Source organism: Dama dama, chromosome 11 (genome assembly GCF_033118175.1).
Source record: "Dama dama isolate Ldn47 chromosome 11, ASM3311817v1, whole genome shotgun sequence".
Lineage (NCBI taxonomy): Eukaryota > Metazoa > Chordata > Mammalia > Artiodactyla > Cervidae > Dama > Dama dama.
The window spans coordinates 100982472-100998333 of NC_083691.1; the positions used below are offsets into that span (position 1 = coordinate 100982472).

Genomic DNA, 15862 nt, shown 5'->3' on the forward strand with positions numbered 1-15862 from the left:
AATTGATGCTTTTGAACTGTGGTGTAGGAGAAGACTCTTGAGAGTCCCTTGGAGTGCAAGGAGATCCAACCAGTCCATCCTAAAGGAGATCAGTCCTGGGTGTTCATTGGAAGGACTGATGCTGAAGCTGAAACTCCAGTACTTTGGCCATGTGATGTGAAGAGCTGACTCATTGGAAAAGACCCTGATGCTGGGAAAGATTGAGGGCAGGAGGAGAAGGGGACGACAGAGGATGAGATGGCTGAATGGCATCACTGACTTGATGGACTCCGGGCATTGGTGATGGACAGGGAGGCCTGGCGTGCTGTGATCCAAGGGGTCGCAGAGAGTGGGACATGACTGAGCGACTGAACTTGACACTCCATCATCCTTTCCTGTGCCCATCTTTGTGTGAAATGCTCCCTTGGCGTCTCCAATATTTTTGAGGAGATCTTTAGTCATTCCCATTCTGTTGTTGTCCTCTCTTTCTTTGCACTGGGAAAGACTGAGGGCAAGAGGAGAAGGGGGCTACAGGGGATGAGATGGTTGGATGGCATTACTGACTCGATGGACATGAGTTTGAGCAAACTCAGGGAGACAGTGAGGGGCAGGGAAGCCTGGCGTGCTGCAGTCTGTGGGGTAGCAGAGTCGGACACGACTGAGCAACTGAACAACAACGGCAACACTTCATTAGATGGATGCATCACGTTTTGTTTGTCCATTCATATGTTGATGGGCATTTGGTCCTCCAGCCACTTTGAATGAATACTTTAGTGTGTTGCAGCGTTTGTTTGTTTCCCTACTTTTCCTATTTTCCTGTGAGTTCACATATACATGTGAACATTTTCTTGGATAAACAGAATCATAATATGTGTTCTACAGCTTTCTCTTTTAAAATTTATTTTTATTTTCATAATACAATGTATGAACCCACCTAATACAACAAAGACACTATGAAGTTTGGAGTGAAAAATATCTGCCCATATTCCATCCCCTTCAGCCCTCATTCCCTTTTCTCATTGGCAAACACTTTCAAGTCTTTCAGGGGATTCTTATGACATTTACTTCTATTTTCCTTTAAAACATTCTTAAACAGAGCTACTTCTTGATTACATAGTGACTTGTGTGTGTGTGTGTGTGTGAGTCGCTCAGTCGTGTCTGACTCTTTGCAAGCCCAAGGACTGTAGCCCATCAGACTCCTCTGTCCATGGGATTTCCCAGGCAAGAATACTGGAGTGGGTTCTCTTCTCCAGGGGATCTTCCTGACCCAGGGATTAAACCCGGTCTCCTGCACTGCAGGCAGAGTCTTCACTGTCTGAGCCAGCAGGGAAGCCCATGTAGTGACTTAGTAGTATAGAAGATGAAGATTCCCATGACTGCCCTCTTTATTTCCTTATTCCCACAAATCAGTGCATCCCCATTTTTACTTAAATTGCTATCCAGGGTTCACACTGCTGTGACTACATGTGTTATTCCCTGCCATGCCCCATGGCATAACATATTTCATTTCCTTTCTTTGACAACTTTTGGTGATCTCTTGGGATAACAATTTCTACCTTTATTCATTTGCTTAGTTTTGTATAAAATTGTCATTCACGGGCCTGCGCACTTCTAGACAAAAGAGTTACAGTCCTCTCAGTTTGGTCAAGGGCTTCCCTGGTGGCTGAGTGGTAAAGAAGCTGTCTGCAGTGCAGGAGACTTGCAGGAGACGCAGGCTCCATCCCTGGGGTGGGACGATCCCCTTGGCGAAAGAAATGGCAACCCACCCCAGTATTCTTGCGTGGAGACACCCACTGACAAAGGAGTCTGGTGAGCTACAGTCTATAGGGTCGCAAAGAGCTGGACAGGGCTGCGCAACTAAACAAGAACAAAACAACGGTGTGACCAAAGCCACCACGCATCTGCCGTTCCCTTCCCTCCTTGTTGGCCCATCCAGGAGGTCTCCCTCTGGGGCATCAGTCTAGACTGGCTTTACCGTCGTCTTCCCGTCCCCTGGGGGCTTTACTCTGCCTCTCCTCTGTAGTCCAGTCTCTGTCTTCCCAGGCTTGCTCTTTCTCGGTTGCTCTTTGCGGAGGATTAGAGGCGGCCACAGATTCTTTAATGGCACTCCCGTGGAGAGGGGTGGTTTTATGTCCCCTGGGACTGCTTTGACCCACAGATGTGGTTGGAGTGACAAGGTACCAGTGTCTGGGCTCAGGGCTGAGTGACTGACCGGTCCCTTCTGCTTCTGTCTCCCGAGGCCCTGGCTTCCATGTGGAAAGTTCTGTACTAGCCTGTGGCTGCCATGCTGTGAGGAAGCCCAAGCTGGTCCTTGAAGAGATGCCCCGTAGAGAGATGCTGGCCATTCCTGACTGCTCCAGCCCCCAGCTGTTCAGATCATCTAAGCTGGGACCCCAGACCTGTGAGGAGCACACGTGCCATCTCTATTAACACTTGATCCTGTGTGTCCAAGTTCCTGATGGAAAGAGTAGGAGGTAGAGTGATATTGAATTATTGTTTTAAGCCACTAAGTTTTGGGATACATTATTACCATAGCCGTAGAGAACCAGGACAGTGTCTCATGTAATAGCTTCTTGAGAAAGGATAACAGATTAACTTTTTGAGATCGTCACATCTGAAAATATTTACTCTCAAAATTGGCTGAATAATCGTGTAGGTGTAGAATTCTAGACTGGGAATAAAATTTCCCCCAGAATTGTGAAGGTATCATGCCTTTAAATATCCAACATTGTTATTAAGGAACCTGACGCCTTCTGCACTGTGGCATTTTAGCATATAAAGGTATGACTTGATTTTCTTCCTCCCGCCTGGAAGTTTCTAGGACTTTGTTTTTAGCACTGGCTTTATGGAATTTTCCTGTGTTGTGACTCGATGCCGGTCTCTTTCTCTTTCATTGCTGGGGGCATGCCAGGGGCTCTTTTAATCTGGAAGCTAGTGTTCTTCGACTGTTTGCACTGCTCTCTCATCTGAACTCTGATTCAGATGTCAGACCTCCGGGGCTTGTCTTCTAGTTCCCTAATCTTTTCTTCTTGTTTTTCATCTCTTTGCCTTTTCACTTTTTTTTTTCTCCTGGCAGACTTTCTCAACTTTGTCTCCCAGCTTCTCTTGAGTCATTTTGAATGACCACTGCCGTAATTCTCAGTCTGTCTGAGCTCCTTGTTCCTTTTCTGTAGCATCTGTTCTTGTTTTCTGGTTGCCAAGTCTCTTGTTTCCTGGGGATACTTGATGGTAAGTTTTGAGGTGTTTTTTCCTATTTTCTGCCTTGTTTCTGTTTTTGAGTTCCTTTTTTTCCCCCTTTGTACTTTGACCTCTGTTTTTTGTGTTTGAGGATTTTGTTAAATGTCTAGTCATCCTTGGGTGTTTGTTCAGAATAGGAGTGAAGTGAGCAATATGAGTAAATACTGGTTTGTAAACAAGCAGGGTTCTTGGGCCCAGACTTTCTTAATCAGAGAGAACCTTCCTTTCCAGGGCAGGCTAGCGTTAGTGTTTTGTTTTGATCAGGGTTAGTCCCTGAGGATGGGTGTATAGAGAATGAAGGACAGGTGATAAGCCCGGGTGCCTGAAAGGATGGTTGGTGAGCTGGTCTCCATATGTGACTTTAGGCTGATTAGAAAACTAAGCTCCTCTTCTGCATGAAATTTTAAAAAGCTGTGAACTCATAAAAACGGAATAGAATTGTGGCTACCAGGGACTGGTAGGAGGAGGAACAAGAGGGATGTTGTTTAAAGGGACAAACCTGTGACCGATAGACGGCACAGTATAGTGAGAATGGACAGTGAGATTGTGTCAAACTTGCCAAAGATGAGGGTTTTTTTTCTTATTGAAGTAGAGTTGATTGGCAGTGTTGTGTTAGTTACTGGTGTGCAGCAAAGTAATATATATATATTCTTTTTCATAACGGTTTATTACAAAAGATTGAATATAGTTCCCTGTGCTGTATAGTAGCACCTTGCTGTTTATGTATTTTGTATATAGTAGTTTGTATCTGCTAATCCCAAGTGTCTAATTTATCCTTTCCCTATCCCTTTTCTTCTTTGGCACCATAAATTTGTTTTCTGTATCTGTGAGTCTGTCTTTGTTTTGTAAATAAGTTAATTTGGGTGTTTTTTTTTTTAGATTTCACAAATAAGTGATATCCCATGATATTTGTCTTTCTCTTTTTGACTCACTTCCCTTAGTATGATAATTTCCAAGTCCATCCATAGGTATCCATATGTGTATGCACCACATTTTCTTATCTGTTCATCTGTTGATGGACACTTTGGTTACTTTGGTGTCTAGGCTGCTGTGAATAGTGCTACTATGAACGTTGGGGTGCTGATTCCCACCCCGCTTTTTAAAATAAAGCTAGCATAAATTGTGCTAACAATGTGCTCTTTAGACCACTGCAGGAGGAGACAACAACCGCCTCCAGTACCCTGGCCTGGAAAATCCCAGGGGCAGGGGAACCCGGCGGGCTGCAGTCCCGGGGTCACAGAGAGTCAGACACAGCTTAGCAACTGAGCACACACTCTTCGGACATACCTGGATAGGTGAGGAAGTCTATAAAGTGAAAGTAAAGGGATGCTAAACCAAGATTTAAAAGGGTCGGCCATTAAAAAGAATTCATTTGAACCAGTCCTAATGAGATGGATGAAGCTGGAGCCCATTATACAGAGTGAAGTAAGCCAGAAAGATAAAGAACATTACAGCATACTAACACATATATATGGAATTTAGAAAGGTGATAACGATAACCCTATATGCAGAACAGAAAAAGAGACACAGAAATACAGAACAGACTTTTGAACTTTGTGGGAGAATGTGAGGGTGGGATATTTCAAAAGAACAGCATGTATACTATCTATGGTGAAACAGATCACCAGCCCAGGTGGGATGCATGAGACAAGTGCTCGGGCCTGGTGCACTGGGAAGACCCAGAGGAATCGGGTGGAGAGGGAGGTGGGAGGGGGGATCGGGATTGGGAATACATGTAAATCCATGGCTGATTCATATCAATGTATGACAAAACCCACTGGAAAAAAAATAATAATAATAATAAAAAAAAAAAAAAGAGGGGCTGAAAAAAAAAAAAAAAGGGTCGGCCAGCGAGGGCTGAGCGATGGGAGGGGAACACATGGGTGTGGTTTTCGGTTCCTGTCATTGTGCTGGTTTTCTGACTGGGTGAAGGTGTTTATCATAGTTTTAAGATGGTGATTCAGACTGTGTTGCCTCCCAATTATGGTTGTAAAAGGCAGAATTATCTTCTGGTTGGACCAACAGTTGGAAGGAAAAAAAAATGAACTGTTAAGAACCAAGAGCGCCTCCTCAGGATGCTGGCAGAAAGCAAGACAGGCAGTGACCGGGAGAGACTGAGAGAAAGCGAGATCTAGAGAGAGGTACTGAAACCCGTGCCAGTGAAAGGTCAGGAGGTTCAGTGGTCCCGCTTCCGCCTCACAGGGCTCTACGCAAGGAGTGCAGTGGGTTACATGCTGCTTATGTTTGGCTGTTCATCTGACTCGCAAAGGTGATGATGAAGTTTATAAAGGGCATGCTGTGTGCTTGCTCACTCAGTCCTGTCCGACTCTGCGACCCCAGGGACTGCAGCCCGCCAGGCTCCCCTGTCCAGGGGATCCTCCAGGCAAGAATACTGGAGTGGGTTGCCATGCCCTCCTCCAGGGGATCTCCCCAACCCAGGGATTGAACCCAGGTCTCCCACATTGCAGGCAGATTCTTGACCGTCTGAGCCACCAGGGAAGCCCTATAAAGGGTACAGTTTGGGTCTTCCCTGTGGTCCAGGGGTTAAGACCTCACCTTCCAATGCAGGGGTGCAGGTTTGATCCCTGGTCAGGGAGCCAAGATCCCACATGTCTTGTGGCCAAAAAACCAAAACATAAAACAGAAGCAATATTGTGACAGATTCAATGAAGACTTTAAAATGGCTCACATAAAAAAAATCCTTAAACGGGCATGATCCTATCTTCCTTTTCTTTAGAGAGGAGAGGAGAGAGATAGTATAGAGGTGGGATCTGCAGGATTTGAATTACAGTCAATAAGTTCCATTTATTAATTTAACGTGAGAAACTTCCTTAGAGAAGATCGTGCAGAAATCGGTTTTTGCTTCCTCGTTTGTATTGCTTGCTCAGTTGTGTCAGACTCTTTGTGACCCCATGGACTGTAGCCCACTGGGCTCCTCTGACCATGGAATTCTGCAGGCAAGAATACTGGAGTCAGTTGCCATGCCCGTCTCCAGGGGATCTTCCCGACCCAGGGATCAAGGTCTTCCTTGTTGCAGGCAGATTCTTTACCGTCTGAGCCACCAGGGGGGTCCTTCCTTATTTGCCACAGTGTTACTCCTCAAGTTGGTACAGGAATAGTCACATGATCTGATTTCAGCCAATGAAATAGGAAGGGAGGTTTCTGACGGGTCCAGGAAAAGATGCTTCCTTGCTTATCTGAGAGATCTGTTGCATAGGCAGACCCTCTCATTTTGGATAGAGTGGAGTCTGAATGTGACCACCAGGGAAGCCAGCCCTAAGAGGGAATGACTCAGAGCGGCAAAGTGGAGAGACTCCACATTCTGATACCGTGAGTAAGCTGCAGAGTCAAACATGCCCTGAAGCCTGCACTGTGTTCCTCATCCCCCGTTCCATGAAGCAGTAAGTCCCCTTTATGGTTCAGGCCACTGTGAGTTGGGTTTCAACCAAACTTGTGGTTCTTAACCAAAAGCACCCCAATTAGTTTGCTTTTACTTCACTTTAGTTTCAGTTGCAGAGACAGAAAAACACAGCTTATCTTGGTTTCGGGTGCAGAGGCTGAAAGGCAGGAGCTGGGTGACGCTGGCAGGAGTCCTTGCCTCTGCTTGCCTCACATCCAGATGAACTCCGGCTGCCTTGTGGCCTTTGGCGCTTTGGGTGCGTGTCCCGCCGCTCAGCAGCCAGGCTGGAAGAGAGGGACTCTTCTTGGCTTCTGGCCTGATCCAGGCCCCCTGGCCACTGCTGTTGCCTTTTCTTAACATGCCACTGGGCTGGGTCACCCAGCAGAACCACGTGGGTGGGGGTGGGAGTGGGAGCCTGCTAAAGACAGAGTGGGGTGATGTGGCCAGGAAAGGAAAAGCCCACGTGGGGCAGATGGCGCTGGGCAGCCCTCCTCAGCTTCCTCCTGAGCTCCTGGGTCACTGCAGGGAGTGCAGGATGGCTGGGAAGGGCGCCTGGGAAGCCAGGTCAGGCATTCTCGCCTTGAATAGGGCATTTAGTGCTGCCTGTTAAGTTCCTTCCATATTCCTCTGGCCGTGAATTGGATCTGAAGTTGGGCAATACCTCGGCTTTTCTGGGCAGAGACTTGCTGACTGATTCCAAAAGAGTGTTTTGCATGAAAGAAACCAATGTCTGTGTAGAGAGGCTAGGGTCATGGGTACTCATTGTTTGCTGCCTCGGAGGGGCTGCGACTTTGGAGGGAAGTGGACCTGTTTTCTAACTGAGGTCATTCTGACTGTGTCTAGAGATCTCAGCACTGATGCTGTTCTTCTCCCACAATCCTCTGCCCCCTTCTCTCCCTCCTGTGATTGCTTGTTGGTGTGGATATGTTTTTATTCTTATTTACCTTGTTGCACTGAGTTTCAATAGCATCCCTTGTCTTTCTAAGTTACCTTCTGTCCATCCCCTGCTTTACAATGATGTCCAAGTGACAACATCGGTACTCGGTTCTCCCTCCATGAGTAATGCTTTGCTGGTGGGTTGATTCCAGGAGCAGAGACTGATTCTTACATAGCTGTGACTGTGACAAGGGGGATCCTGACTGTGGCATTGCTGATTAATGATTACTCACCCTTCTCTTCACAGCAACAGCTCTGTGGACCACGTGCAAACCTCTGTTTCTTTTGACACTATCTACTGGCTTATTGTGGGGCTTCCCTGGTGGCTCAGACTGGAAAGCATCTGCCTGCAATGCAGGAGACCTGGGTTCGATCCCTGGGTTGGGAAGATCCCCTGGAGAAGGAAATGGCAACCCACTCCAGTACTCTTGCCTGGAAAATCCCATGGATGGAGGAGCCTGCTGGGCTACAGTCCATGGGGTCGCAAAGAGTCGGACATGACTGAGCGACTTCCCTTACTGGCTTATTGTGGGGCTTCCCAGGTAGCACAGTGGTAAAGAATTTCCCTGCCAATGCAGGAGACATAGGAGATGCAGGTTCAATCCATGGCTGGTCAGGAAGATGCCCTGGAGAAAGAAATGGCAAGCCACACCAGTATTCTTACCTGGAGGATTCCATGGATAGAGGAGCCTAATGGGCTCACAAAGAATTAGACATGCCTGAGTGACTGAATATTCACACATGGGCTTATTGTGAGAACTTAGACATCACGGGAGACCCTAAATCCCAGGATCTCCCCCCACCCCCTCCTGGCAGCCATGGCAGAGTGTTGATCTCCACTTGGCCCTTTGGGGATCCCGGGCCCTGAAGTCCAGGGGATCATTGGCCCCTGAGGGACTCTCCATGGCCATTTTCCAAGTTGCCATTTACCTGTAAATGGACAGGTAGGTGAACAGGTAGCTCTCAGGGTCCAGCAGGGGACCCTGGCTCCTGTGCATGTTTAACTCGCTAAGGTTGCCTCCTACACACTCGGTGAATGGATCTATTGTTGAAAATGATGGATTTTCCCTCTAGATCTTCTACTGTGAGTTTGTGTACAGTAATGTTCAGAAAAAGACCCTGATGCTGGGAAAGATTGAAGGCAAAAGGAGAAAAAGGCAGCAGAGGATGAGATCTTTGGATAGCATCGCCAACTCAATGGACATGAATCTGAGCAGACTGCAGGAGATAGTGAAGGACAGGGAAGCCTGGTGTGCTGCAGTCTATGGGGTTGTAAAAAGTTGGACACAACTTAGCGACTGAACAATGACAACAATATTCAGGTGGCACAGTGGTAAAGAATCCACCTGCCAATGCAAGAGACGCAGGTTGGACCCCTGGCTCGGGAAGATCCCCTGGGGAAGGAAGTGGCAACCCACTGGAGTATTCTTGCCTGTGAAATCCCATGGACAGAGAAGCCTGGTGGGCTGTAGTCCATGGGGTCACAGAGTCAGACACAGCTGAGCATGCAAAACACATGCACGCAAGGTTGCTCCAGAGACATCCTCTGAGTCACCAAAGGTGTCACTGTAGTTGGATACAAGGAGCCCCATAAGCCAGCAGACACCACTGTCCTGTGGTCAGAGTATGACCTTAGGAGGGAGTCAGGCCTGACTATACTTGTAGACCGTGGGGCTGGGCATCCTCCAAGACCCTGACCTGTTGGCCACAAACCCTTCCTTGCTTTCTTAGCTAATCTCTCAGGGGCCAAAAAGAAGGCTGAGTGCCAAAGAATTGATGTTTTCAGACTGATGCTGGAGAAGACTCTTGAGAGTCCCTTGGACAGCAAGGAAATTAAACCAATCCTAAAGGAAATCAACCCTGAATATTCACTGGAAGGACTGATGCTGAAGCTGAAGCTCCAATACTTTGGCCACCTGATGCAAAGAGCCAACTCATTGGAAAAGACCTGACTCATTGGAAAAGACCCTGATGCTGGGAAAGACTGAGATCCGGAGAAGGGGATGACAGAGGATAAGATGGTTGGATGGCATCACCGACTCAATGGACATGAGTTTGAGCAAACTCTGGGAGACAGTGAAGGACAGGAAAGCCTGGCATGCTGCAGTCCACGGGGTCACAAAGAGTCAGACCCAACTGAGCGACTGAACAACAACAGGGGCCCCTCCCATCAGCACCTCCCACATGCACCCTCCAAGGTAACCCCCCTTGTTTGAAGCTTCAAGTCTCATTTCTCAGCCAATCGCCATCCTGGAGGTTGAGATCCGAGTGGTGACCTGGACCAATCAGGAGCTGCCCTCGGGCTGGGCTGACACAGTGTCCCCAGGATCCTGGTGGGGGAGGAAGAGCTGCAGCAGTCTGCGCCTGTGCCTTCACCTAATGACAGACGTGCCCGAGTCTGGTGACAGCTTGTATTTTCATCTTGCGGGACTGGATCTGTTTCTATCCACCGCTCCCTCAGCCCTGTCTCCCCGTTGGCTTCCTTCCTGCCCACCTTCCTCCCCTTCCCTCCATCCCTCCCTCCCCAGGACTTCCTCTCTCTGCCCACAGACACCCCACTCCTCAGCCTGTCCTGCACAACCTCTGGGCTCTCGCTGCTCTGCCTTCTCTCGGCCCCTCCCGATGGAGCCAAGTAAAGGTAATTGCTAAACCTGAAGCTCTCCGTTCCAGAAAACCACCAGGCCGTCCCAGGGAGGGAACACCCATCCAGCCACTTGAGGTCTGATGATAACACGTGAACTTCCTGCAGGGCCCCTCTTCCTCTTGCTTTGTCTTCTGTGCTGGACTCCAAGCCCTTTGAGGGTGGGAACTGACTTGGCTTCTTTTGAGCATTGAGATGGTGCAGGCGCTTTAGCAAAAGCTCAGGAAGGAAGGGGGAAAGCCAGGATGGAGGGGAAGGTTCCCTTCCATCGGTTCCTCGGTCACTCGGTTCCTCGGTCACTTGGTGGGGGCCCAGGATGCAAGGATGGGATCTAGGACTGCCTACTTCAGGAATTCCTATGAGGTTTTTGTCTTCAAGGAAGGACTTTCCTTCCTCTTCTTCCCTTTCCTCTCCATCTTCATAGGCTTTTTTTTCCCACCTGCAACCTCTGTACTTTGCTCATCAGCCAAGGTATTGGGTTGGCCAGAAGTTCATTCGGGTTTTTTCATAAGATGTTATGCAAAACTTCGAACGACCTTTTGGACATCTTCCCAGTTGAGGGAGCTTCACGGCCTACATTAAACCGCAGCACTTAGAAACCACCCCCTTTGCATCTTCTCAGGCACTTGCTGGCTCCTGGCCCTCAGCCTTTGACAGTTGCCGCAAGATGATTCAGCAGTTTCTTTTTCATCCACTGTCTACTCATTCACCAGGCTGTGTGTGGGGCTCTCGGGGTGGTGCTGAGGTTTGCGGGTCGGAGGTCGAGTTGTGATCACGATGTTTGCTAGAAGGCGGATGGGCCCTGTGCTGGCTGTCTCTGGGGAGTCCTGTGTGCTCGCAGTGGGGTACACCTCGATTTTTAACAGAGATAGAGCATTTTTTTGGTGATTTTTTTCCACAATAGTGAAAGATGAATATCAGTTGGAGTGATATTTTTATCAGCCAGACAAAAAATGAAAAATAATTACAATTGCAAGCCATAACAGGAACGTGAGTAACTTAACAATATAAAATAATTACATACAGTTTAGGGAGTCAAGCAGAGTGATGTGGCAAGTGAAAGTGCATATATGCACATGTTTTCATCTGCCCAGCTGGTCTGTGTTTTTTGGTTGGTGCATTTAATCCATGTACAGTTAAGGTGATTATCTATATGTATGATCCTATTACCATTTTCTTAATTGTTTTGGGTTTGTTTTCTATAGGTCTTTTCCTTCTCTTGCGTTTCCTGTCTAGAGAATTTCCTTCAGCATTTGTTGTAAAGCTGGTTTGGTGGTGCTAAATTCTCTTAACTTTTGCTTGTCTGGAAAGCTTTTGATTTCTCCAAGATTTTTGATTCTTGCTATTTTCGGAGAGAAGAGGGAGTTTGTTCGGGGCTGAGCTGGAGGTGTCTCCAGAAGCAGATTGCCAAAGAGACCAGGATAAAGGCGTGGATTATTGGAGCAAAGCACTGCTGGGAAACCAGGGTTGGTTTTCAAGTTCTTGTTAGTTTTTCATTCTAGAATGTCTGTGTTGCGTGGAGACACACAATGATCAGAGGCCAGGCACCAGGGATGTCCTTTGTCATGAGCATTCAAATTGGGTCTCTGAAGGTGTGCTTTCCCCTAGACCAAAACTGATTTTGATTTGGAGTTGGAGAAAAACACCCACCACTGCTTTTTAAAGATGATTTGTGTGTGTATATGTGTTTTAATACGCAAGGGTCTTTTTTTGGTGTTGTTGTTGTCTTGCTTGTTGTCTCTTTTTATTCTATTTTAAAATTAATTTTAATTAAAATCTAGTTGCTTTACAATGTTGTGTTAGCTTCTGCTGCTGCTGCTAAGTCGCTTCAGTCATGTCCGACTCTGTGCGACCCCATGGACAGTAGCCCACCAGGCTCCTCCGTCCACGGGATTCTCCAGGCGAGAACACTGGAGTGGGTTGCCATGTGTTAGCTTCTACTGTACAGCAAAATGAATCACTCATATATGTGTATACATGTATGTACACATACATACATATGTACACATACACCAGGGCTTCCCTGGTGGCTCAGACGATAAAGAACCTGCCTGCAATGCAGGAGACCTGGGTTTGATGCCTGGGTCAGGAAGATCCCCCAGAGGAGGGAATGGCCGCCTGCTCCAGTATTCTTTTTTCACAGTTTATGTATTTATGGCTGTGCTGGGTCTTTGGTGCTGTGGGGCTTTTCTCTAGTTGCTGTGTGCAGGCCTCTCACTGCGGCGGCTTCTCTGTCACCGAGCGCAGACTCTAGGGTGCAGGGGCTCAGGGGCTGCAGCTCCTGGGCTCCAGAGCACAGGTTGTGCTGCACGATCCGAGGCACGTGGGGTCTTCCTGGATCAGGGACCGAGCCCATGTCTCCTGCATTGGCAGGTGGATGCTTTACCACTGGGCCACCAGGGAAGCCCCGCTGCAGTGTTCTTGCCTGGAGAATCCCAGGGACAGAAGAGCCTGGCAGGCTCTATAGTCCGTGGGGTCGCAGAGTCAGACACCACTGAGCGACTCACACTTGCATTTTTTTTCATACATATATCCCTTCCTTTTTCATATCCTCTCTTCCTAATATTTGTCTCTTTTTAAAATGGACTTTTTATTTTGAAATAGTTTTCAATTGATAGGAAAGTTGAAGATATAATACAGAGAGTTCCCATCACCCTCTTACCAAGTTTCCCCTGTTAACATCTTACAGAACCATGGTACATTTGCCAAAATGAAGAAGGCAGCCTTGGTACATTGCTGTGAACTAAATTCCAGACTACTCAGGTTCCATCATTTTCCCCAGGGTGGCCTCTTTCTCTTCCAGGACATTATGTGTTTCATTGTCATAGCTCCTTGGTCTCCTCTGAGCTGTGACGATTCCTCTTTCTTTCCCTGTATTTTATAACCTTGACACTTTTGAAAAGTTTTGGTTAGACATTGTGTTGAATGTCCCTCACTCTGGGCTTGTCTGATGTTTTTCCCATATTCAGGCTGAGATTATGAGTTCTGGGAAAGTGTGTGAGGGGGAGTGCCCTTCTCGTCATGTCATATGATTTGATATGATACTGTTGTATGACATCACATCACATCACACCAATCACATCACATCATATCATACCATGGTGTACACCCTGTCAAGGTGGCTCACATTTTTTTTCTTTTGATGTAAAGTACAATGAAATACAAAATTATTAAGGGTACACTCTCAGAGTTTTGGCAAATGCATTCACTCAGGTAACTCAAACCTCTGTCAAAGTAGAGAATATTATAATCAAGCTGAAGTCCCAGTACTTTGGCCATCTGATGCAAAGAGCTGACTCATTGGAAAAGACCCTGATGCTGGGAAAGACTGAGAACAAGAGGAGAAGGGAGTGACAGAGGATGAGATGGTTGGGTGGCGTCACCGACTCAATGGACATGAGTTTGAGCGAGCTCTGGGAGGTGAAGGACAGGGAAGCCTGGCGTGCGGCAGTCCACGGGGTCGCAAAGACTCGGACGCGACTTTGTGACTGAACAGCAACGACACTGTCCCCCCGGAAAGTTCCGCCATGCCCTCCCCTCCAAAGATAACCACGCTTCTGCTTTTCTCCTGCTATGTTTTGGTTTTGTTTTAGAATTTAATAGAAATGGAATCTTACAGTGTGTTCACGCAGCATATTTTTTGTGGTATAATAATTCAATTTAATCCCCTAAAGCAATGGAAATGCATGAACCACAGCTACCGTAGACACTCAGGATGAGTCTTATTAGCCATGTTGAGTGAGCGAAGCCAGACACAGGAGATTACATCGTGACTAATCCCATTTCTTTAATATTCAAAAGTGGTCAAAAATAATTTATGGCATTACAGGTCAGGAGGGCAGCTAGCATGGGCAGGAGAGAGGGTGTGATCGAGAGAGAGACCGAGGAGGGAGTCAGCTGATGTGTTGTGATTTCCATTGACTTGGCTGGGGATCATACAGGTGGGTGTAATCTTTGTGATAATTTATTAGGCTATACTTTTATGACTGTTGCTTTGTTCTTGGTGTATTACATATTATTAAAATACTTTAAATATAAGATACTAGTTTATGCCCATCAGCTGTGTGTGTGTGTGTGTATGTGAGTGTATTTGATGATGCCATGTGTATTCCCTATCTATTGCTGCGTAGCAAATTACCTCAAAACTTAGCAGCCAGTTTTTGTGGGTCAGGAGTTTCACAGCCTCTTAGCTGGGTCTTCCATGACGTTGCGTGTAGGGTGTTGGTTGGGGCTGAAGGTGTATAAAGGTTTGAGGGGGGCTGGCAGGCCCACCTCAGAGGCGGGGCACTCACACGGCCAGTTGGCTGGAGGCCTCAGCATCTCCCCAGGTGGACTTTTGTGTCGGGCTGCTTGAGTGTCCACATCATGGTTGCTGGCTTCCTCTGGAGCGAGAGATCCCAGAGAGTCCAGAACAATGTTTTCTAGATTAATACATGCCATCTATATGTATCAGTAGAGCATTCCTTGGGCTCCCCTGGTGACTCAGTCGTAAAGAATCTACCTGCAATGCAGGAGACCCAGGTTCCACCCCTGGATGGGGTAGATCCCCTGGAGAAGGGAATGGCTCCCCACTGCAGTATTCTTGTGTGGGAAATCCTGTGAGCAGAGAAGCCTGGCAGGCTGAGCCCATGGGGTTGCCAAGAGTTGGACATGTCTGAGCAACTAAGCAGATGTGTGTGTGCTAAGCCACTTCAGTTGTGTCCGACTCTGTGCGAACCCACGTCTCTTATATCTCCTGTGTTGGCAGGTGGGTTCTTCACCACTCGTGCTACCTGGGAAGCACATCCACAATACCTTCCTTTTTATTGCTAGGTAATATTCCGTTTTATGACTAAATCATAATTTATCAATTCTGTTAATGAATGATGGCTGCCTGGATGCTTTCCAGTTTGGGGCTCTTATGAATAAAGCTGATACGAACATTCTTCTACAAGTATTTTTTAAAAGAATGTTTATTTATGTGTTTGGCGGGCTCGATCTTAGTCGCGGCACACAGGGTCTTTGATCTTTGTTGCGGCGTGTGGTTTTTTTAGCTGCAGCGTTCAAACTCTTAGATGTGCACTTGGGATCTGGTTCTCTGACCAGGGGTTGAACCTCGGCCCCTTGCACTGGGGGTACAGAATCTTAACCACTGGACCACCAGGGAAGTCCTGAGATGGACTTTTTTTCATGCAACACAGTGCCTTGGGGATCCGCCGCAGTGGTCATGTGTATCAGTTGTTCGCTCCTTTTCATTGCTGTATAGTGCTCCACTCTATGAATGTATCACAGTTTATCTGTTCCCTCATTGAGGGACATTTGGATTATGTCTTGTCTTTGGTGATTACAAATAAAGCTGCTATAAACATGCATGTATAAGTGTTTGTGTAAACGAAGGGTTTTATTTCTCCCTAGTAGATACCCAGAAGTGGAATTGCTGAGTTGTAAACTCAAGTGTGTGTTTAACTTCATGTTCTTGTTGTTGTTCAGTCACTAAGTCATGTCCAACTCTTTTCGACCCCATCAACTGCAGCATGCCAGGCTTCCCTGTCCTGCACTATCTCCTGGAGTTTGCTCAGACTCGTGGTGATTGAATTCATGATGCCACCCAGCCATCTCATCCTCTGTTGTCCACTTCTCCGCATTTCCTCAATCTTGCTCAGCATCAGGATCTTTTCCAATGAGTCAGA

At 47.2% G+C, this 15862-nt stretch overlaps 1 protein-coding gene across 1 annotated transcript in view; it reads left to right on the forward strand.

Moving 5' to 3' along the window:
• Window positions 1–6430: 6430 nt before the first annotated feature.
• ACOXL (acyl-CoA oxidase like) overlaps window positions 6431–15862 on the forward strand; it is a 335773-nt gene continuing 326341 nt past the window's right edge. The window contains exon 1 of the mRNA XM_061156338.1: window positions 6431–6546. Within this exon, the coding sequence (XP_061012321.1) occupies window positions 6503–6546 (44 nt within the window). The 5' untranslated portion in view covers window positions 6431–6502. The remainder of the gene's footprint in view (window positions 6547–15862) is intronic.